The following is a 25564-nucleotide window of genomic DNA, read 5'->3' on the forward strand; positions in this document are numbered from 1 at the left end:
CTGGGCAATACGTATTGCATATGAAACGTATAAATGCTAGCTCGTACTCCACTGTATACACTACTACCAGCCTTCCGATCAAATGACATAATTCACCCCACGGTCAACGCAGACTGTAGGCAGTGACATCTGCTGTATTGTAAACAAGCAATTGAATTACTTGTGTGTATACAACGCTCTCTGCTATTTACAATCGGACCACATAACTTGCCTCATCCCATAATATTCCAAACTTTTTTGAGGTGTATATATATATACAGTACCAAGACAGGTGAATGTGCAGGTTGCAATGTCATGCATAAGAACCCTGCTATTTACTGTTCGTTTGTCCGGCCGTGTCGTTCTCAGTGCGCCCTTTGAGTACGACCATCGGGATAAAATTCGTGATGAACAAGACTCTGAACATCGAAGCAAATTTCCAGGATAACTTTTCCTTTATTAACGTCCTAATGGAATTGTTTTGTTTCTAAGGAGATATTTTGAATCTCCACTCACACGCGTGAGGTTCCGGCATCTGGTCGTACAAATAGCACCAAGATTCATCTCCAGTTATTAAGGATTTCCGACCATCTCGGTCAGCCAAACTGATCCGCAACAAGAGCCATTCGTGTTTCCTTTTGTAGAATAATCAACATTTTTTGGACCTACGTTTGAGAAACGTAATGCAAGGTTCAAATGTTTGTGAAGAAATATTTGAACACTTGCAACTAACATTCCAAACTCTGCTGATAACTCTTCAGTAGTCTTTCGACAGTCACCTCTCACATCACGTTCACGCTGAAATGAAATGTCGTATGGCTTTTAGTGCCGGGATATCCCAGAACGGGTTCGCCAGGTGCAAGTCTTTCTATTTGACGCCTGTAGGCGACCTGCGCGTCGTGATGAGGATGAAATGATGATGAAGACAACACATACACCCAGCCCTCGGGCCATTGTAATAGACCAATTAAGGTTAAAATCCTCGTCCCGGCCGGGAATCGAACCCGGGACCCTCTGAACCGAAGGCCAGTACATTGACCGTTCAGCCAACGAGTCGGACACCACGCTGAATGACTGCTTAATTTGTCGCAGTTGAAGGTCGGTCGTTGTTGGGATCACCTTGCGCGGTCCTTATAAAAAGATTTATGCCAGGCATTAAACTGCGTTTCTTCTGTTGCTGCTTTATCATAACATTCTTCAAGCATTCCTATGTATAACAAAACACAGAATTGTATATTTCCTCGTTGCTCTGTAACCGACATTCTCAAATGCGACGTACGAATAACACAGAAACAACAAGAGACAGTTGCGACGTAAAGACAACAATGGTTGTGAACGTCGAATCTGTACGGAAGTGACGTCATGAGTGCTGTCAACTACTACATAAAAAGCATTCCACCTACCAGACAAAACGAGCAAACCAATGGCGCTAAAGCTCATTAGGACTCCGGCTGCTGCCCAGATTGATGGCCTGGAGATACCAAAAAGCAAAGTCAAAAAAGCAAAATTTGATATTTGCACGTTGGTCTGTAGCCGACGTTCTCAGCCTATTGCCTACTTCATTTTTCCCTTGACCGTGTTCATTGCCTATCGTGTCAACACCTTCTCAGTGGGTCTCACAAGGCTGAATAAATCCCGCTTAAGCTGTAGGTCCACAGTTAAAATCCCGGGAATTGAACTCGGTGCCTTTGAGTTAGAGGTAAGCACGTTGCCCCTAAACCATGAGACTGTTATTTAGCAATATTATAATATTCTTAAATAAAATCGTCCTGAAGTTGTATCGAACCAGTTAACTGTTGTAAACCGTAAGGAACTTGGCTCTTTATCCTAAAGCGATTAAAATGTATTTCTATGTCGTGTTGTCTGTTGGACAGAGATAAAATACTTTGTAGCATTCGCTCCGTGATTGCTGAGGTCAGCAGTGTCATTGCTAATCTCCTGACACTTCTCTATTTGTACTTGGTATCAAGTTCATCTCACAGCACGTGAAACCGAGGATTCATTCATAGTTCGTGCTGGAAGCCAAGGAGTGTGTAACTATGGCACTGAGCGTAGCCCGGTTTGTGACCGCGCTGATCGTCGCCGTGGTCGCTGGAGTTCTGTGTATTACTGTACAAAGTGCTCCGCTGATGGAGAGGAACGTGCGAGATGCCATCGAGTTGAACAACTTCACCGTAGGGGACTGTTCCCATGATGAGACAGTAGTCCTTATGAAAGACTATATCTTCAGAGCTCCCATTGCTTGTTGCCACGTGTCTACTGTCGTGGACTATAATGGGAAAGGACAGTCTAAGGATTGTACTGTTACCTGTATCCGAGCTGAGAACTTCCTACCTGGCACCTCTGGAGGGAACCTTAGTGTTACTGCAGGGGGTCTGCGCCAGCCTACTATCCAGCTCACCTTCATATCTGAGTTAGAGAAAGGCTACTATTATTTAGTGGAATTGCGAGGCAAGTGCTGATGTGGTGTGATGTGTGTGATGTGACATGAAATCTTCGACAAAAAGTGCGCATTTTTATTTTTAGAGTGTTTTTTTTCGTTATTCATGATAGGAGCGAATGCTGTTGGTTTGCAAGAATGCGAAATGGGAATAAGTTCAAGGGGAAGACCAGTGTTGAGTGACGTAGATCGTGTGGCAATTTCGAATAATAATAATAATAATAATAATAATAATAATAATAATAATAATAATAATAATAATAATAATAATAATAATAATAATAATAATAATAATTTTGACAGACATGGATTTAGTAGGTGCATGTCCTCGGAACACAAAAGTCAAACTTCCCGCTTCTCTAGCCGGGATAGTACCATGTATAAATAAAGAAATAAATCATTCATGAAATTACAATAAATAATCATAATATGATATTATTATTATTATTATTATTATTATTATTATTATTATTATTATTTAGTGCTGTGATTTCAAGCATTCTGAAACTCAGCTGAAATTGAATTTGTTCCTGATGGAGGAAATAGTATACTTTCCAAATATTTCAGAATAGGCCTATGTTCATAATCTTTGCATGAACTCTTCAGTTAGAAAGACGTCTGTCCTCCTCCCTTGAACTAGTTACATCACTGCATTTGAACAAAAATCTGTTCTCATCAGTTCTGAATAAAGAATGTCTTTAAATTATTTCGTTTTTCGATTCACTGTATCTCGATTGAATTTTACGTTTTGATGATCGAAATACAACAAAGCCGGCATAGATTGCTGTGAAACGGTGCGTCACTCGTGCAACCTGCTGTTTTATGAAGGTGTAATTTTTGTGTTGTTACATGCTGCAGTGTTACCAATGTGGGATCAAATTCTAAGCAGTATTTAAGTAAGGTAGCTTTGGGAAGATATCTGTTTGTGTACTCATATTGTTGTATTTGTTTGATGTATAGTACTAAGAACATATTCCTTAACATGATTATATTAAGACGTTATTTATGTAACATATTACCAACCTGCCGCACTAAAATATAGCCATCATGTGGACATCGTATTTACGTTTTCCGGTACGAATGTACAAACCAGTTTGTCTGGACAAGGTTCTCTGACTATTGTCTCTGGATATACCGATTATAAACTTTTTTAAACAATCCATGGTGGTTTCGTCTCTTCAGTTACTTATTGTCACGAATAAAGTGTGTGGATTTTCTCATTATCTATATCGTTTTCTTTGTATTTAGAAAGTAACTGCAGGGGAGAGTCGGCTAAACAGCAGTATTAAAGCACTGGAACAACTGTTGTTACTCATGCTGTATTTATTTAATTCTACAAAACAATATGATAATTTACTTTATTAATCAATTTAATTGCAATAGTAATGCTTCGGCTTAATCCCCACCATGATATAGCTAATTTCGCACTAGTCTGTGAATTAATTGCCAATAACACTGTAAATACTAGGCTACTGCTTGAAAATAGTAATAAATACTGTAGGAGTATTCACGTTTAAGAAGCCCATCTTCCAAATACAGTGAACAGGATGAGTACTGATGTAGCATCAAAGGGATCCACTGCATAATTTATAACCTGTACCATCAGAGTACAAAATGGTTATAGGACGTAACACGCCGATCAGACCTCCTCACACACTGGAGTAAATTTACAGTGAAGTTATATTGCATTTTCTGTGGATTTAACCGAGCCCCCGATACACAGTATTTTTCTTGTTTGTCAAAGTAAAATATATATGCCTTTTTGTCAGCATTGAATAGGTTTCAGCGTTGTTCTTTATTTCTCTACTCTGCTCTGATTTCTTTTAGGGGCTATAAACATGTTTCATAACATTGTTTAGTAGCAAAAAGGTACATCAGTAATTTGATGCTGCTGTATGCAAAAATAACCTCGAATGTGTTTAATTTGCTCCCTTTTATGAGGCATGTGCTTATTACCTATTATTTATTATCCTTATAATGCTAAGAATCTGATAAATTAATATTTAATTATCCCATATCTAGCCCCTACAATGTTTAAATTAATGGATTCTTGTTGTCTCCTCCTAAATCCTTTTACCTGGAAATTTGAATGGTTGATTAGCGCTGGTGCTTAGACACATGCCGTTTGTGCTCAAGGTTGCAGCATTGAACGCCGGCACAGTCGGTTTTCATTTGAGAGTACTTCAACGTGAGAAACCCTCATCAGTAGACTCAGTGGTTCGTTGGAACTTTTTCATTGAAAAGTTCGGCACTATGGTTTCTTAAAAGCGTTAATAGTTGAAGGGACATTAAATGTAGTACCATCTTGAAATTAAAATACCTGTGTAAAACACATATCGTAGTCTTGGACAACAGTCTGTGTGGTTGAACATGCATCAGGATTTCGGATACCTCACTGCTGATACATGCTTTATTTTTTAGTTTAATTATGCATTTATGTGTACTTGTGTTACTTCAACACCTTTTTTTTTCCTGTAATAACATCTTACCTACATCTCTCTAATATATCAATTTCTACCAAACGTGGTATAGTTCTAGCTTCTGCCTTCTTTTTGAACCTTATCAGTGTGATGGTGAATCTATTGAAATTTATATTGCTACCTCTGCATCTCATAGTAGAACCGCATTTTTTTTTTTTTACACCCATACTGGTTACCCAAGGTGGCTCTTTCTCAGGGAGTTATTTGCAATCCTTTCAATTTCTGATTATTGGAGATAAAGTGTGCATGTTGTTTTTTCTCATTTCTGAACTGTAATCCCGGAAATGACATTGCTGGTAATTGAAGCAGGGATCATCCGAACTACATTCAAACACTTGAATATCTAGTCGCGTATGGTGGTCTTTTATTTATTCGTGAATGTGCTAATTATGGTGCTGTGAACAAGTTCAACGTTGCACATGCACGTTTTCGGTAGAAAGCTAGAAGTAGGGAGATAGCGACCGTGACCTTAAGTAAGGTACATCCCCGGCATTTGCCTGGTGTGAAAGTGGGAAATCGCAGACAACCGTCTTGAGAGCTACCAACGGTGAGGATCGAACCCACCATAACTCGAATGCAGGCCTATAGATAGAAGAGCCGTACCAACCTCGCTAAGTATTACATTGTCATTGCATCTAGAAAATCCACTACCGGTATGTGAAATATTTCGCCTTTGAACTTTGGCCGGAAAGAGTCTGTGTAAACCTATTTAGTAACTTCTTCGTATTTTTAATATCGTTAATGTTTCCTTTTGTCATTCTTCTTAAACTGCAGGGTCACTTTTAGGTGTGGCCTGTCAAACTGTATGTTGAATATTCTCCCTCTCTTAGATATCGTTACCCCCAAGAACCTCTTGAGCTACGGAAGTCGGAAATAGTGCGGCAGCGTCAAGCTAATGAAACTGGGAGAAGAGCAAGTGGGGAAATGCGCGAACACGAGGCAATGTGTCGTAATCAGATTGTGCACGCGAATTGAAAGCCAATTTGCATAGCTGCTTGGCTGTTCATCAAAATGTGTTTGTTATGAAGGTAACACAATTAACTTGCTGTAGTGTATTTATATTGCAGTCTCTTCCTTGCGTGCTCACAACAGTAATTTTAAGTTTCATAAACTCAGCGAAGTACAATCTTATTTTACTGTAAGGGTTGTATTATACTTTATGAAAATAATTTTTAATCGTAAAGTTCTTCCTTCTACTATTTTATTATCCCAGGAATGCTTTAACTTTAATGCGTGACCATAGAAGTTTTTCATTGTCATCGTCTGGAGTAAAATGAAACAAAATGAGAAAAAGATTGTTTCTCATCTAGAACGAGTACTTCCAGTACAAAATGAATAAAACGAAGTTAAATAGCACGGGTGCGCTTAGAGAAGGTCTGGAGGATTGTGAGTATGATATAATATTTTGTACTTCGAGCACGTATAGGCTCTATAAAGCAGTGTTATTCATTAAATTCCATCTTGTGTTGCTTTCATTGATTGATGCAAACGCTTGATCCTTCATGAAGAAACTTATCAAGTCATTTCCTAAACGTTCATATATTCAAAGCGAAATACAGATGTACAATCAGGTTTCATGTTCGTTTCAAGTTCACAGAAATTTCAGGTTGTCGTTTTCTTTAACAATCGCCGGGCTGAGTGGCTCAGGCGGTTGAGGCGCTGGCCTTCTGACCCCAACTTGGAAGGTTCGATAGTGGCTCAGTCCGGTGGTATTTGAAGGTGCTCAAATACGGCAGCCTGTTGTCGGTAGATTTACTGGTACGTAAAAGAACTCCATCGGGACTCAATTCCGGCACCTCAGCGTCTCCGAAAACCGTAAAAGTAGTTCGTGGGACGTAAAACAATATTATTATTACTTTAACAATCGCATATCACTATGCTACTGAAATTCATACTTCATAGACTCTCGTTTTTTTTTTCAAACAATGAAAATTTCAACCTCACTTTGCATCTATTTTTCTACTCGTCTGAATGGTCAGCGTACTGGCCTTCGGTTCAGAGGGTCCTGGGTTCGATTACCGGCAGGGTCGCTAATTTTAACCGTCATTGGTTAATTTCTCTGGCGCGAGGGCTGGGTGTATGTGCTGTCTTCATCATCACTTCATCCTCATCGCGACACGCAGGTCGCCTACGGGAGTCAATTCAAAAGACCTGCACCTGGTGGGCCGAACATGTCCTCGGACACTCCCGGCACTAAAAGCCATACGCCATTTCATCCATTTTTCTGTCGGTTTGAGGAAGTGTGTGCCTAATTTTTATGCGGATTTTAACATGAATTCCGAAAGTAGTGAATGTTTTTTTGTTTATAGTTTAAAATCATCTTTCAAAAAGTGAGTTGGCAATGCAGAACGAGTTGTAGAGCTGTGTACTTGAATGTAAGAGATAGTAGGTTTGAGTCCCTTCATCGGCTACTCTGAAAATTATTTTACAGTTTTCATATTTTCACTCCAAGCAAATCCCTGGGGTTTGCTTCATGTAAGACCAATGCCGCTTCCTTTCAAGTCCTAGCGCAACCCTAGTCGGCGTTGCCGAAAATCTACCTACTTCCTGCCTTTTACTCGGAGGTCCCGAGTTCGATTCACCGCCAGGTTAGGGAATTTTATCTGTGTGTGAGGACCGGTTAGAGGTCCACTCAGCCTACTTGTTTACAGTTCACGAATTATCTGGCGGTGAGATAGTGGCCTCGGTCTCGAGAGCCAAGAATAACAACTGTGAGGATCGAGCGAGTGGCTGTGTATTAGGGTCACGTGGCTGTCAGCTTGCGTTCGGAAGGTAGTGGGTTCGAACCCCTCTGCCGGCAGCCCTGGAGATGGTTTTCCGTGGCTTCCCATTTTTGTTTTACTAGTTGCTTTCCGTCGCACCGACACAGGAAGGTCTTATGGCGACGATGGGACAGGAATGGGAAGGAAGCGGCCGCGGCCTTAATTAAGGTACAGCCCCAGCATTTGCCTGGTGTGAAAATGGGAAACCACGGGAAACTATCTTCAGGGCTGCCGACAGTGGGGTTCGAACTCACTATCTCCCGGATGCGAGCTCACAGCTGCGCGCTCCTAACCGCACGGCCAACTCGCCCAGTACTTCCCATTTTAACACCAGGCAAATGCTTAAGCTGTACCTTTCTTAAGGTCACGGTCGCTATCTTCCTTGCCCTTTCCTATCCCATCGTCACCGTAAGTCTTACTGTTGAAACCGATTATGACGACTGCGAAGAGACCGCCAATTAACAGTCGTTATAAGCGATAGTCGCACACACCGGTTGTTACTAAAAATGTCATATCTGCAAGTACTACGCTGCACACTTACATGATTAGCAGAATAAAGTTAACATTACACACACACACAAAAAAAACATAAGAGAAATAAGTAGGCCTACTGTATTTTAATACAATATCTGTGAAGTGGGGCTGAGAGGAATTTTTCTAATAATATTTACACAGTACGTACAGTCATTATATGGCAGCAAACTGTAAAATAATAAGCGAGGAAAGAAGTAGCGATAATGTAAATTGATCAGTAATGTCGTGCACGGTCTTGGCTAACAAATGACATGTTCTGTCTGTCCTAGTTTTAGAAATCGTTGAGTGTGATACTATAGATGGGCCCACGAGAGTTGAAGTCTGACGTTTAGCGCCACCGGCGAGAAAAAGTTGACTACCGCTGCTCAAAAATGGGCTGTTGCTATGGCAACAATAACAGAAATGCCACATTTAAGTACGCTATCGCCACGTGGGTTGGCTTGCTCTCAGTCGCTTTTGTGGTATTATGCGAAGTAGTACTGTGTTAGCTGCGTTAGTTGTTGCTGGTTTATGTAATTATTGATATGTTTGTTTCCTGAATATTATTTTCGTTGTTATTTTTTGTTGTAAGTTAATCAGTGGCTAGTTGTACAGTTCTATTCTCTATTTGATATGTACATTTGTTGGGGTTGTTGTCAGGTTTGTGAATATGAAATCTAGTATTTATCAGCAATGACGTGTTCTGTCTTAAATGCCGGAATTATTAACACGAGGTTAGGAACGGGTCGCAGTTTATTGAATTGCATTAGGCCAACATAGTTGATTAAATATTCAGCCTGTATGAAACAGTGATATGCCGCAGACTGAGGTAACTACGACAACGCAGCTTACTTCGTAGTTACCGCTTTCGCCGCTCAAATGTCAGACTTCAACTCTCGTGGGCTCAACTGTACGTTTGTTTCCCCGTTTTTATAATCGCCATATCATTTGTGACTTAAGCACTTTCCCTTTCTTTTGCAAAATGTTCACGGCGGTGCTTGCCTTGACTATTTAACACAGATGGATTTGAAATCTGCTATCTACTGAAAACAAGAGTTTGAAAATAAGCTTCGCATTGTTGTCAGCAATCCCCAAACGTGTAACAAACAAAAATCAACATTCGACGTTATAGTCGATACATTTCTCCGAAAATTTGATAAAAATATGCTGGTTTATACGATCTGCCGTATTTTTTTAAATACAGTGTTTATATAGTATTTAGACGGAACCGTTAGATTTCGTCGTTATAACCAATATGTCGTTAAAAGCGATGCGTCACTAATCTGTCTGCCTTAGGGCTGAGCAACTTTGCTTACGGCAGTGTAAGGTAGATAAATCTGATTCTCTTATTGTTATTCTTCTTTTTATACCTTTTTTTCCACGCCCTAATGGCATCCCGGGGGTTTCGCTTATGTGGCGCTGTTTTGCGGCAGGATGCCCTTTCTGTCGCAACCCTATGTTATAGGATATATTCTCCAATATCTGTTTGGGAGGTGGATGGCAGTGTAGTATGTGCGTCTCTCTCTCTGTGTGTTGTTCGTTTGTTTGTGTGTGTGTGTGTGTGTGTGTGTGTGTGTGTGTGTGTGTGTGTGTGTGTGTGTGTGTGTGACAGACACAAACACTCAGTCCCCGAATCAGAGAAATTTAATAAACGCGATTAAAATCATCAACACGACCGTGAAATGAACCTGGGACCCTCAGAATCGAAGGCCTAGACGCTGCCCATTCACCCGGACAGTTCTCTTCTTCCTGTTGTTTAGACCTCAGCCCGAAGGCTGGTTGGATCCTCAACAGCTCCGCCATCAGCTGTCATAAATGGCCTAGGCATCACTGAAGAGGCGTACTAGGGAAATGAGGAGTGAGGTAGTTTCCCGTTGCTTTCCTCACTGAGCCAGAAGTTGCTATTACATATCAGTCTGCCAAGCCCACTGAAATGCATGCACCAACTGACCCTATGAGCAACATTTTCACACCATTCATAGCAGGGACTGGCTGCATAAGGAATGGCATTACTAGGATCACTCATACCTCAGTCACTTTCACCTTGTCAAAGCCAAGGATAAAGCTGAGACAGATCAATGAAAGTAACAATATTGATCTAGCCCATACCAGAAGACATAGTGCACTGTAAACACTAATACCGGCAATTATCGATTCATGTTGCTTCCCTTCGTTTTCCGATAAGAACTTCATTGGTGTTGCTGATAAATTGAGTTTCGGTCCCGCAAGACGACGGTTGAGGCGCTGGCCTTCTGGTCCCAACTTGGTAGGCTCGATCCTGGCACGTAAAAGAACTCACGCGAGACTAAATTCCGGCACCACGGCGTCTCCGAAAACCGTAAAAGTTGATAGTGGGACGTAAAGCTAATGACATAAACGTTATTATTGCATTGTATCTACATATCGTTTTTATCAGATGAATGGGAAAGAAGGTAGTAGCTGAGAGTATAGAGTTTGAATCAGCAGCCCTTTCCAATATCGTTTGCTGCAGACCACCTAACGTTCACATGGCTATAGGGGTGCTATTCCCCTGCAGGCGTACTGGATGGTACTAATGTTCAGTGAGTACATTTTGCACACGATTCTGAACCCTAGTGAAATATTATTTCATCCATTTGCAAAACATGACCGCTTGAAATCATGTAGCAACGTCGTAACTGTGTTAATGTGTCGTGCCTCGTGACCGGGTGCAACGAAGAGGGGAAACAATGCATAAAACTAGGTAACAGTACAGTATGGTGTAGTGGTTAGCGTGATCAGCTGCCATCCCCGGAGGCCCGGGTTCGATTCCCGCCTCTGCCACGAAATTTGAAAAGTGGTCCGAGGGCTGGAACGGCCGCTTCCTTCCCTCTTCCTTGTCTATCCCTTCCAACCTTCCCATTCCCTCAGAAGGCCCCTGTTCAGCATAGCAGGTGAGGACGCCTGGGCGATGTACTGGTCCTCCTCCCCAGTTGTATAACCCGACCCGAAGTCTGGAGCTCCAGGACACTGCCCTTGAGGCGGAAAAGGTGGGATCCCTCACTGAGTCCAAGGGAGAAACCAACCCTGGAGGGTAAAACAGGTTAAGAAGAAGAACAGTGCAGTAATTAATGTCTTAAACACCGAACCGGGTGGCATATGTACTCTGCTCTCGTCGTACTACCAGCATGTTGCCAGCAGTGCAGCGTAGCGGGTGTAGTTAGGTGTTCGCCTTGCAATCGAGGCAATGTGCCAGCGGTGGTTCGAATCCTACATCGTTCTAATATTTTTGCATCGGTATGATGTTTGAATACGTAGACACAGTCCCACGTTTGCCACATTCAAACAGTAAAATGACGGCTGTTATTCATATTGTGCCCTGAGCATACTCCGCTAGTTAGGGCCTGAATGTACTGCAATCTCTGCTGTCATTCGGCATGTTTTCCACAGAGGGAAGCAAGACAAAACGCGTGCGAAGCACTACGTCTGTACCAGGAACGGTATCCCGACAAGCGACACCCGGCTGCTTCGACATTCTGCCGTGTTGACAGACGCCTAAGGACAACAGGCGTGATTTCCAACCAACCATCAGTCCGCGATAGGCCCGTTACATCGGGTGAAACAGAAGAGGCCATTCTGGAGGCAGCTCTTAATACTCCACCTATCAGTACAAGGGTGACTGCACGACAGGTGAACACCAGCCTGCCGTCCGTCTGGCGAATACTGCATGAACTTAATTTTCACTCATACCATCTTGAGCTACACCAAGAGCTCCACGTTCGGGATTTCGAAGTTCGAACGGAGTTCTGTCGGTGGCTGTTAGGCAGGGTGGACAATGATGCAGCATTCGTATCGCATATCTTGTTCTCGGACGAATCGCGCTTCCACACTAGTGGTAACGTCAGTCGCCACACCATGCACTATTGGAGTCCGGACAATCCTCGCTCGGTGCGATAGGCGGCCCATCAAGTACGATGGGGAGTGAATATTTGGTGTGGAATCTTGGGGGATCGCCTGATTGGATCTTATTTCTTTGAGGGCCATTGGACGGGCCCAAGCTACCTGCACTTTCTGCGTCAGGAACTCCCACTGCTGCTGGAGGAGGTGCCCTTGCACGATCGTTTGACGATGTGGTTGCAACAGAATGGAGCCCCACCACATTCGACTTTGCCCGTTCGTAACCATCAGATCGAGGAACTGCCAGGGAAATGGATAGGTCGAGGAGGCCCTGTTTCTTGGCCTGCCAGATCACCGGATTTAATGCCGTTAGACTTCTTCTTGTAGGGACATTTGAAGAACGTCGTTTACACTCTAGCGCCGGAAAACCCCGACCAGCTTCGGCAACTCATCACGGACGCCTGCCGAGCAATTGCACCTGCAATGCTTCAGCGCGCAAGACGATTTATTGGACACCGGGCCCGAATGGGCATAAACCAAAACGGTCATCACATCGAGCATTTGCTGCAATAAAACACTGTAGGGCAGTTGTGTGCTTGTTATTTCCGGTGTGTATGTGTCCAGCCTGCTAACTAACCGTCCCTTCTTAAGGCCACAAGCACATTCATTCACACACAATTAGCATGAAAGCGGGTAGAATTTACATTGCGTGCGGTACGTATTAAACAAATATTTCAAACATTTGTAATCTTCGCCCCGGACTTGAATCTCCCACCTGCCATGCAAGCCCGCTCCGCTATGCCTTACCAACTACACTACGGTTCCGTACGGCACACTGGGCAGCTTATAGCAAGTATTTGGTGTTCTACATTCACAATATCAATTTAGTGTTTCGCCGGCGTGTCAGGTTCATATGATCTAAAAGGCACACGCATGTCTTCCAGTGTTTAGTACGAGTATAACATTACGGCGTCCTATCGTTGGTGAGGCGGTAAATGCCAAGATATCCGGTTGTGTTGTCTGAGGATACCGGCAGGGCAGATGTTTTCAGGACAGAATGAATATTTTAGGTTGCATAAAACTACATTGGAAGGGGCGGCTGAATCACGCTGTATATCACTACCATCATCTACAAACCGTTCTCAATCATTCATGAAAAGGAAAAGTATATTCAAGAGCAGAAAGTTTTCCCATCTCGAAGTACTTGAAATCCGCAATCGAACGCAACATTTCTTGTCGAAGTTCGGACCATAGATTGTTACTACATTTTACCTTTGGCCACATACAGTAAGTAATTAAAGAGACACCCATCCCGTACGGGTACTCTCGCCTATCATAGATATTACTGGCGATGGTAGAAATAGAGAACTATAATCAAAAATCGTCATTTTTCTTTCGAGACGTATTGTGATGGTAAACTGTCCTGCTCTGACTACTTTGGAAAGAAGGATGGCTATTGCGATATCTGCACTCTCTTGTTAAATATCACCAGTGCTGTGTTTGAACAGGATGTTACTAAATGCATATTAAATAATGGTGAAAATGATATTTTAAGTTGGTCACTGAAGACAATGGGATGTGGTAACAGGGATCTGTATAGCACGCTTTTAGAAGGTGGCGACAGAAACTGGTGAACCGGATAGCGGCCCTAGCCGGAAGTAGACGGCATTTGAATTTAGAGAAAGAAAAGAATAGGAAGCTTGTTATTTTGCGTGATAGTTTATATCGCGATGATAGTCACAGGCTGTACAGTTTTACGTGAATGAAAACCACAGGGAGATGGCTTTTCATTTAAAGAAATATCTTGCGTACATTGGCCGGAATTCGAACCCAGCTTCCGTGATACGAAGCCAGCTACGTTGTCGTTCAGTGTCACGCCCTTAAAATTCAGAGAAATGTAGAGGTTTACACTGTTGGGGAGGAAACATATTACCGTGTACAACTCTAAGTGTGTCTTAATAATAATGTTGTTTTACGTCCTACTAACTACTTTTTTTGGCGGTTTTCAGAGGTGCCGAGTTTCCGGAATTTTGTCCCGCAGGAGTTATTTTACCGACACGAGGCTGGCGTATTTGGGCACCTTCAAATACCACCGGACTGAGTCAGGATCGAACCTGCATAGTTGGAGTGAGAAGTCCAGCGCCTCAACCGTCTGAGCCACTAAGCCCGGCTTAAGTGTGTCTTGTATATAGCACTTATTACACACTATTGAATGATATACCGGTCTTAGTTTTCGTCTAAAAATCTGCCGAATGCGATGCTTTATCATAAATCGAGACTCAGTCTTTGCCATCTTCTCATCATTCCTACAAAGTCACTCCCACGTTCACCCGGTTTATGTTACAGAGAATAGAATGAATTTCATTCTGGCACAAATCTACTCCCAGCGATATCGTATTTCATGCTGTGCTCCTCGCGCCTTTTAATCTTCTCGCGAGCAGCCCACCACTCCTCCGGCGTAGTGACAACCGCCCGTCGATTTGTTCTTTTCAAATGTCAGTTAGGAAGTACAGGGTTTTCCTGCGAATGACTCAATGTTTAAAAACAGAAGGAATGTTTGGTAACTTATTCCTATATAAACCATGTTATTTTGGTCGTCGTTGTGTAGTAGTCTTTTTTTTCTTTTTTTTTTCTATTTGCTGTACGTTGCACCGACAGAGATAAGTTTTATGGCGCCGATGGGACAAGAAAGGCGTAGGAATGGAAAGGAAGCCGCCGTGGCCTTAATTAAGGTACAGCCCCAGCATTTGCCTGGTGTGAAAATGGTAAGCCACGGAAAACCATCTTCCGGGCTGCTGACAGTGGGGTTCGAACTCACTCTCTCCCGGATGCGAGCTCACAACTGCGCGCCCCTAACCGCACGGCCAACTCGCCCAGTGTGTAGTAGTCTACCAATAGCGGTAACGACATGTAAAGGAAAAGGTTTCAGAGGACAAATGCTAATAGTGCTGGTCACATTCCTACCCAGTGGATCTCCTTATACTGAAACGAGTGAAATGAATTATAAGAAATGTGTTTAAAAATAGCATAGAAGCAATACAATTAACCTCCATTAGGCTTACTAGTCAGAACAGTGTGCCTACGTTGACTACAGACTCAGCTTCAACGTAGTTCCTTAACCACGAGAACACGACGGCGTATTACGTGGCTTAGCGGTAAGAACAATTATCCTCACAGGTGGAGGTCCCTCGTTTGATTCCAGATAGTGGGCTACCGTTCTAGCTTGATAAAAGACATTTGTATGGCACGTACTCGTCAGGTGAGATATACGGTATATCAGTTGAGATCAGAATTCAAGGATGTAGTTAATAGCCGGAATCAGTAACGCGTCGGTTTTTCGTCCTTCTTCTATTCCCAAGATAGCGGGTTCGATTCTGACTTAAGTTCTGTGACATCTGGGGGTGCTTAAATGTGACAGCTCCGTGTCGTTGGCTTCGGGTACGGTACAACATGGAACAAAATTTTGTCATTGGGGCGTCACTTAAACTCTACAGATTGTCCACAAATTATTGGGCATTTATATAATACTAGCTGATGTACCCGTGCTTCGCTACGGGATTCTCAGAAAGACTGACTTTGTGGTTTCCCTAACTGAAATCAACATAGGTCATTACAAAAACGTAAGTATGATTGTAGCGATTAAAAGCAATGCTATCATATAAAATACTCGATCAAATGGAAAGCCGCACGTTTTATCACTTTTAACGAACAGTGCTGCGGTTAGATTGCGGTGCCAATCTAATAGTCCAAAGTTCCAGAGCTGGGATGATCAGGCCGCAGATTGCCATGAACACTCATATGTCATTATTCCGCTAAATATGCACACTGTTCATTCCAGTCAGTACCTCAGAGTAGGGATTGAATAGCCCGAATGCTATGATGATCCAGTGTGTTACGTACCAGTAGTATCAGAAAATTTATAAACCAGGGGAATGGCATGCTAAAGAAGAAAGTTATCTAACTCACCAGCTACTTCCCATCAATATTCAGGCAGGCTGTTACACTCTGTCCGACTGGGCGAGTTGACCGTGTGGTTAGCGGTGCGCAGCTGTGAGCTTGCATCCGAGAGATAGTGGATTCGCACCCCATTGTCGGCAGCGCTGAAGATGGTATTCCGTGGTTTCCCACTTTGACACCAGTCAAATGTTGGGCATGTACCTTAATTAAGGCCTAAGTCACTCCTAGCCCTTTCCTATCCCATCGTCGCCATAAAACCTATCTATGTCGGTGCGACGGAAATCAAATAAAAATACTCTGTACGCAGCAGTAATCCTATCTACCGGAGATGACGGGCAACAGAAGACACAAAGCACATCACGACAAACAGTGGTCAATGTAATGTTATTGTTGATCAGTGTTATGAGCTTTCTATATTGTAGGCCTACACATTTAGTTTTCTTTCGACTCTGTGATTTGTAAAATATTTTATACCGTAAACTGTAGTTTCTTCTTCTCCGACTTTACATACCGATTTTCGTTAAATACTGTTTACCCATTTTCTCGTTACTCGGCGCTGATATGGACTTAGTAACAAAAATTCAAATTCATGAATATCTTGGTGATCATAGCCAGTACGGTAACAATGTATAAGACATGAATAATAGGAAATGTAATACTATATAACCATAGTTATCTAGCATTCATCGACTACACTTCTAATAAGAAATATTTGAGAATTACATTTTAGGCCTTTCCCTAAACTACCATTTCACTCAGCGTGAATAAAATAATTTACAGCCTAGACTATAGCGACTTATTTCCTGACTTTGCATACCGATTTTAATCAAGATAGGACTACGAATAACAACAATATTTGAGAATTAAATTTTAGGTCTTCCCCTAAACTACCATTTTTCTCAGCGTGAATACAATTATTGACAGCCTAGATTGTTGCAATTTATTCCCGAACTTTGCATACCCATTTTCTTTAAAATACGACCACTAATAACACAAATAGTTGAGAATTCAATTTTAGGCCTTCCCCTAAACTACCATTTTACTCAGCGTGAGTAAAATGATTTATAGCCTAGATTGTAGCGGCTCATCCCCCGACTTCACATACCGATTTTCATTAGACCACTAATAACATAAATAGTTGAGAATTCAATTTTAGGCCTTCCCCTAAATTACCATTTCACTCAGCGTGAGCAAAATGATTTATAGCCTAGATTGTAGAGGCTCATCCCCCGACTTTACATACCGATTTTCATTAAATTCTCTTCAACCGTTTTCTCGTGAAGCGTGTACAGACAGACAGACAGACAGACAGACAGACAGACAGAAATTACTGAAAAGTAAAAAGTGCATTTTCTTGTTACTATGGACATGACCGATACAGAAATTCCATTATTTTCAAATTCTGAGCAATGTACAGATAAAACTCTTATTTTATATATATAGATTTTATCATTAATATTAGACCGCCTGGGCATTTGCCATGGTACATGTGAGGCACAAACAGAATACATTTAAGGTAAAACTTCGCATGGTAATATATTTCATGTATTTTCGTTTAATAAAAGATTAAACGGAGGCCAACATCCTGCAAGGAGTTCGGCAAGGCTGTTCAATATCATCGATTCCGTTTAATGCGTACATTCATTGTAAACGATATAAGTGCCAAGAACTAGTTTCTAAGATATTAGCGAAGAACCTGAAGCATCGTAATTATAGTATTTAGTAGTAGTAGTAGTAATGTTACATTCTAATTCACTTTAGAGTAGGTCACATTCGGAATAATAACGACTTATAAGACACCGTATAAACAGCTTCTTGAGGGGAGAGAGAATTTGTAGACACCTTGCATTTTAGATTGTGCTTACACCACTTCCACCTGTCAATCAATCAATACTGATCTGCATTTAGGGCAGTCGCCCAGGTGGCAGATTCCCTATCTGTTGCTTTCCTAGCCCTTTCCGAAATGATTTCAAAGAAATTGGAAATTTATTGAACATCTCCCTTGGTAAGTTATTCCAATCCCTAACTCCCCTTCCTATAAATGAATATTTGCCCCAGTTTGTCCTCTTGAATTCCAACTTTATCTTCATATTGTGATCTTTCCTACTTTCATAAACGCCATTCAAACCTATTCGTCTACTAATGTCATTCCACGCCATCTCTCCGCTGACAGCTCGGAACATATCACTTAGTCGAGCAGCTCTTCTTCTTTCTCTCAATTCTTCCCAACCCAAACATTGCAACATTTTTGTAACGCTACTCTTTTGTCGGAAATCACCCAGAACAAATCGAGCTGCTTTTCTTTGGATTTTTTCCAGTTCTTGAATCAGGTAATCCTGGTGAGGGTCCCATACACTGGAACCATACTCTAGTTGGGGTCTTACCAGAGACTTATATGCACTCTCCTTTACATCCTTACTACAACCCCTGAACACCCTCATAACCATGTGCAGAGATCGGTACCCTTTATTTACAATCCCATTTATGTGATTACCCCAGTGAAGATCTTTCCTTATATTAACACCTAGATACTTACAATGATCCCCAAAAGGAACTTTCACCCCATCAATGCAGTAATTAAAACTGAGAGGACTTTTCCTATTTGTGAAACTCACAACCTGACTTTTAGTCCCGTTTATCAACATACCATTGTCTGCTGTCCATCTCACAACATTTTCGAGGTCACGTTGCAGTTGCTCACAATCTTGTAACTTATTTATCACTCTATAGAGAATAACATCATCCGCAAAAAGCCTTACCTCTGATTCCACTCCTTTACTCATGGGCCGATGACCTAGATGTTAGGCCCCTTTAAACAACAATCATCATCATCATCCTTTACTCATATCATTTATATATATAAGAAAACATAAAGGTCCGATAACACTGCCCTGAGGAACTCCCCTCTCAACTATTACAGGGTCAGACAAAGCTTCACCTACTGTAACTCTCTGAGATCTATTTTCTAGAAATATAGCAACCCATTCAGTCACTCTTTTGTCTAGTCCAATTGCACTCATTTTTGCCAGTAGTCTCCCATGATCCACCCTATCAAATGCTTTAGACATGTCAATCGCGATACAGTCCATTTGACCTCCAGAATACAAGATATCTGCTATATCTTGCTGGAATCCTACAAGTTGAGCTTCAGTGGAATAACCTTTCCTAAAACCGAATTGCCTTCTATCGAACCAGTTATTAATTTCACAAACATGTCTAATATAATCAGAAAGAATGCCTTCCCAAAGCTTACATACAATGCATGTCAAACTTACTGGCCTGTAATTTTCAGCTTTATGTCTATCACCCTTTCCTTTATACACAGGGGCTACTATAGCAACTCTCCATTCATCTGGTATAGCTCCTTCGACCAAACAATAATCAAATAAGTACTTCAGATATGGTACTATATTCCAACTCATTGTCTTTAGTATATCCCCAGAAATCTGATCAATTCCAGGCGCTTTTCTAGTTTTCAACTTTTGTATCTTATTGTAGTACTCACAGGATCGTGTGCTAAGTGTAGACGTGGAAATTACATAAATAATTAGCTAAAGTTAGAAAATTATCGCTTTTAGAATGTTAAATCTTGCTAAGACACTCTGAAACATTGATATGTTTTACTGAAAACAATTGTTTAAACTAAATATATTATTTATGCGAATGGTTATTACCTGTGAGAGATGTTGTGGTCGGTTTCTGGTGGCTACGCGCACTGTGGAGGCCCGTGGCATCATACTGGAGGTGGCACTGTCTGCTGGCACCACTGTCACCTGGAACAAGAGTGTTAGGAATTATTCTAGAGAACTTCAAACATAGTTGCTATTTAGTTTCCAAATATATACAGTAAGATCACAGTTTTTAGTTGCAGTATTGGCAACATTAGATTAAAAATAATTTAAGGAAATATAAGGTTGGCATTGGGTTTGAATAAACTTCAAGCTTGATCCACTGTTATTAAGGATGGTTTTGTTGCCTTCCATAACCACCATATATTGAGTTGTAATAACCCTTCTCTGACTTGGGTATTTATCAGTTAAGTCACCGATTTTTAAATTTGTGAAGTATTTCTTTCGAAGTAAAGCAAGCTTGTAGTTGCACGTGACTGTTGATATTGTGATCATAGCCACGTGACTATCCACTTCAAAAATCGCCCTAAGAAGTGTGACTGCAGGAATTAATTAGGAGATGATTTGCTATTATTTGCCGATAGCACTTACTCAAAAATCATAAGAACTATTTAGAAGCTATGTTTCGAACTCTAAATGGAAGTATATTAGGCTTTGAAATCGGTCTTTGCATCAGTGCTGTAACAGATTAGGATTTTAATGGACAATTAAATTGCAAGAATATATTACTTTTATTACAAGCATAAGATCTTCCACAAAATTAAATAGACAGATAAATAAATAGCATTCAGACTTAAATATCTTAACATTATCTTGCTGTCATTATGTAATGAATATTTAATAGCCCTATGCATTGATTTATGAACGCAGTTAAAATATTTTTAGATCCTATTTTCCTGTCTGTTATACTATTCTTACCTTTCAGTCTACAAAAAGCAACCTCTATAGTATGTTACAGGTAAAGAATAATGTTTTAAGGGCAAGGAGTTAGCTTACGAGGCTAAGTTCACGGTCACGGTCAAGGTAAATATTGTTGGAACCAGGATTATTAGAAAAAGTCGATTGTCCATTCGTATTAATCAGTGAGAGGAAGGCAGGCAGCGGTTAGCTTTATTCTCTCTTTTTTGTAATAGAATAATTTAACTCCCGTACCGAGACAAATAAAATAAGGAAACACTATGAATGAATGAATAAATAAATGCTGTAAAATACTCTTGTCTCTCTGTCACCGATTAGCAGCAACAGGGGAGAGATTATTGGTTAATTATAGCGAGCGAGTTGACCGCGTGGTTAGGCTCGCGCAGCTGGGAGCTTGCATTCGGCGGAAGATTGTGAGTTTGAATCCCACCATCGACAGCCCTGAATATGATTTTCCGTGGTTTATTATTTTCACACCAGGCTGTATCGTAACAAATTTTGCTTTACGTCGCACCGACACATGTAGGTCTTGTGGCAACGATGGGATAGGAGTGGGAAGAAAGCGGTGGTGGCCTTAATTAAGGTACAGCCCCAGCAGCATTTGCCTGGTGTGAAAATGGGAAATCACGGAAAAACATCTTCAGGGCTGCTGTCAATGGGGTTCGAACCTACTGTCTCCCGAATGCAAATTCACAGCTGTGCGACCCTAACCTCGTTGCCACTTGCTCGGGAAGTGTACCTCAACTAAGGCCACGGCCGCGACCTTTCAAATCCTAACCCTTTCCAATCCTTATATCGCTGAGATCCCTCCATGTGCTAGGGCGACCTTGAACCACTAGCGGAAAAATCCCATAAATCCTTTCTGGAACTATCTTTCAATGTTTAATCATATTTCCTTTAATTTGGTCATAGGGTCTATGGTATGTTTTCATGCATATCCGTTACACGTGTGAAATTCATCATTTCTAAATGCAAGTTTGTGATTTTACGTGACTTTTGGTAGTCATGGATCTTTCTATTTTATAAGGACGTGACTCTTCATTTTAAAATTCCCCGGTGCGTTGACTGGGATTTGAGCCGCGGCCGCTGTGGTGAGAAGCCAGTGACAGAGCCATTCGGCTATCGTGTCCCCCCGTATCATCTCTCTCTCTCTCTCTCTCTCTCTCTCTCTCTCTCTCTCTCTCTCCTCTTCTCCTTACTTTAAATTCCTTTCCTGCGCCTTAAAACCCTCACAAAATACGACACCTCTCAAATTCGATAAAAATGAAGGAATTATGCTCAATTTATCTTTTCTTCTGAAACAGTTTATAACTACTGAGCAATGTTTCGCCACTTAACGAAAGGAATTATACACTGCATCAAAATCCAGGCCGATTAATTAAAGCCGATAGGACGTTATTGATGCATTAGTTTTGTTCTTTGACTAATTTTGAATCGCAGTTTGAAGAGTGATTTATAATCAGAGATCATTCGACTATTTTTTATGCATTTTTGAACTATCTGCATGTAGGCGAGCAAACTAAGATTCCAGTTTTCAGAATATTCTATACATTACTTACATTTTCCAAATTTAAATATGCGTAGACTTTACAGTGATTATCAAAACATTGTGGATTCCTTTGTTGATCAAATGGTGAAAATAAAACGTTAGTATTCAATATGAGGGGCTGTACAGATTTTCTGCTGCGTCCCATCCAAGGACTTCTTCCAGATGATCAATTATATGCTCACTGGCTGCAGTAACCGATTAGGAATAAATAACCTAAGACAAAAGTAGGCGCCCATCAATGTATTACAAAATACATATTCCGCTCTGATTAGATCAACCTTTAATTCAAAGTTATGCAAAGATATTCAACATTCCTGTTCTTGTACGGACATTAGTTTTGAAATTTTAAGCATGGTTGCTGAGTAAATAGTCCTTTTTGTAATAGTCGTTGGCTGTCACGTGAAAGTTACAATCTCACTCTTGTTTTCTTCACAGAGGCTTCATAATCCAGTGCTGAGAAAACAACTAGCAAAACGTTATGACGGTGATTACTGTTAAGGTAGAAATTGATTCAAACTCACATTTTTCAACTCTAGGTCAAATGGAGAAATTATAACATTATTTTAGGCAAGTTCCTGCGGCAGCTTTCATGATTTTTGCGGTGATTCTTAAGCTGTAGAGCTTTCTCAAGAATGCATTACGTCACTACTCATTTAGTTAATGGTTCGATATTGTGAGAATCGATTCCTAATCTAATGTTGTATGCCTTGACCCCCTTTGTAGCTGTGGACGTTGAGTCGTCCTTGGCTTTTCCAGTTTCTCTTCAAGTATAGATGAGCACCGCGGTGCAACATCGGCTCATTTTCTCCAGCCCCTTGCAGAGCGCGAATGAGCCCGCTCCTGGTACTTGGAGCGCTAAGTGCTCTTCGAGTCACCACTTGTGCGTGATTCTCGCTACACTCGGGAAATTTAACAGTGGGCCACAATCGAACCACGTTCTGCAGCTCGAACTCCTGGAGACTCGTCATTGAAGGACTTCTCAAGTGGACAGCTCCCCTATGATAGGCCTAATGTGTGCTTCATCTTTCTGCTGGAGAGCGGAGAATCTTAATTAAATCGTCGCTACATCCCATCAACTTGGTCGAGGGTCGATCCCCGTGAACTATGGTGGAATGAAATGCCGTAATGTAGTATTATATTACTGTTGTTCGAATTTTGCGTGAAACTGTAGGTCTCGTAGTTCATCAACACAAGGTTTATAGTAGTATGAGAACCTATTGGCTTGCTCTTCTTTTTGTGGGGTCTGCGGTTTTGAATACTAATTGCTTTTGGAAAAGATTATTCTTTTTCGGAAATTCTATAGGCTATAACACGATGACTCTGGGATTCGCACTATTTGCCTATTGAAGTGTGATGTGATGATAGGGTTGCTCTTTGCTATAAAACGATGATTTGTCGGTTCAAATCTGGCGACTGTCCTGAAAGTGTATTTCATGGTTTCCTACTTCAACTCCAGAATGTTTCGGCAGCTTTCTTCCCCATTCAAGCTTTGATTAAAATAGGACAGTGAGGAAAATAATCTGCGCAGATCCCACAGGATCACGGACCGGGCGTGTTGGCCGTGCGCGTAGCGGCGCGCGCCTGTGAGCTTGCATCCGGGAGATAGTAGGTTCGAATCCCACTATCGGCAGCCCTGAAGATGGTTTTCCGTGGTTTCCCATTTTCACACCAGGCAAATGCTGGGGCTGTACCTTAATTAAGGCCACGGCCGCTTCCTTCCAACTCCTAGGCCTTTCCTATCCCATCGTCGCCATAAGACCTATCTGTGTCGGTGCGACGTAAAGCCCCTAGCAAAAAAAAAAAAAACAGGATCACGTGACGTCCTTGTGGTAGCAGGGATTATCAGTCGCAAGCTAGACAGCAGCGATTGAGCATTACGTTAATGCAGTATGTACAATACGAACATTTGTTTCCCGTTCTATTGCTGGCTACGGTTATTGTTCCCATTATTGCTTTAATCGATGTTAAGGTAGGTCACTATTGTACTGTTGTTGGTTATATTACATTTCAATGTGAACACGGTAGGTGATTCAGCCTCAGAATATTGTGCCGTATCCCGCAGTGTGAGGCGTACCAATAAGAGCCGAGTGCGGGACGCGAAAGGAAAGAAGGTTCCTTTGTTTATTGTCGAATAATAGTTTCAAATGCATTCAATCAAATCGGACACCATAGTAACGCATGTTTTCAGTGAAAAGGACGTAAATATCCCATTTGTCTTAAAAGGTCAGTTCAAATGAACAAGGGGGCTTCAAAAATTAGATAACAAGAGCTCACACGGGGAGGCTTTGTTTTACAGGCAGATATAAGGATACACAGCAGCAGGGCACTGATTGCATTGCATATATAAATCCTTTATTTAGGAAACTTCTGAACGAGTTTGCCATAAGACACAGTATTGTACGATTTTTATGTTTTGGAATATAAATGGTTCCTTAAAAGAAGCACGGACCCCTGCACGCCGCCTCGGCAATCGTGGCTAGGTAGCTTTCCTTGAGGGCAAGTCTCTTCCACAACTCAGCCATCATGCCCGATATTACCTCTTGCACCCACTAACAATCCGTAAACGGTAACGGAGTTTACATGATATTTCTCCAGATGTACTTCGATACTGGAACGTAGATTGCCTGCTTCTCAGAGTGCGCACCATGCGGCTGCTGTTCTACTAATTCTATACGTCCAATATTAAAGAACGATCACTCTGTTTATCGATAGCTACAATATCTACTCTTCTCGTGCTATCGTTTTCAGCTAAGCAGTTCACTTCTTCATATTCAACAAACAGTAGTCACCATTTTTGTCCAAATACTTGCGCCAACGGTCCACCAAGGCGTCGATGCCTGCATGGAAGAAATCTGCGTTCAGTCCCTGGAGCCACATCATGACGGTATGCTGAACGGCCTTGTCGTTGAATCTCTTACCATCCAATAGCTTCTTCTCATATTTGGAGCTGTCTCCTCTGGAGCTTTAAGAGATTTTTTCTTAAGAATTAGAAGATGATAATTGATGGAAATGGAAGGATTCAAATTAACAACGGATTCATTTTATCGGTAAATAACGGTACTGTTATTTGTAGGGCAATTGTTCTTCAGAATTTTTTTGATGGCTTAATTTCCACTGTAGCTCAGAAATTCCTGCTTCTTAATAGTACTTTTATTTGCTTATTTTCAGCTGAAAGGATGGCGTATTAGTGATGTCTGATGTAATTGTAATGGAGAAGATATTTCTAGCCTAGAACGTGCCGAAAAGTCTATTATTTTATTTTAAATACTATGAATTATATCGACTTTCCGCTTGAGTATACCATTCGTCGGCATGACTATTAGGTCATCAGACAGGAGGCTGGTTGGATCCTCAGATAGCACCACCAAAAGCTATGCAGTTATAGGAAAACCACAAAAACCGATGGCAGAGCCCAAATGAGGCGTACTATACTAGACTTAACTAAAGTTGGCGTCTGACAGGTAAGGTTGGAGGGAGGAGCA

At 41.4% G+C, this 25564-nt stretch overlaps 1 protein-coding gene across 1 annotated transcript in view; it reads right to left on the minus strand.

Annotated features, from left to right (window-relative positions):
• LOC136872254 (facilitated trehalose transporter Tret1-like) overlaps window positions 1–24729 on the minus strand; it is an 80554-nt gene extending 55825 nt beyond the window's left edge. The window contains exons 1-2 of the mRNA XM_068227394.1: window positions 24637–24729; window positions 19661–19759 (exon numbers count right to left, since the gene is read on the minus strand). Coding sequence (XP_068083495.1) covers window positions 19661–19759; window positions 24637–24729 — 192 coding nt within the window. The remainder of the gene's footprint in view (window positions 1–19660; window positions 19760–24636) is intronic.
• Between the last annotated feature and the right edge of the window lie 835 nt (window positions 24730–25564).

This window comes from Anabrus simplex, chromosome 4 (genome assembly GCF_040414725.1).
Source record: "Anabrus simplex isolate iqAnaSimp1 chromosome 4, ASM4041472v1, whole genome shotgun sequence".
NCBI classification, from domain to species: domain Eukaryota; kingdom Metazoa; phylum Arthropoda; class Insecta; order Orthoptera; family Tettigoniidae; genus Anabrus; species Anabrus simplex.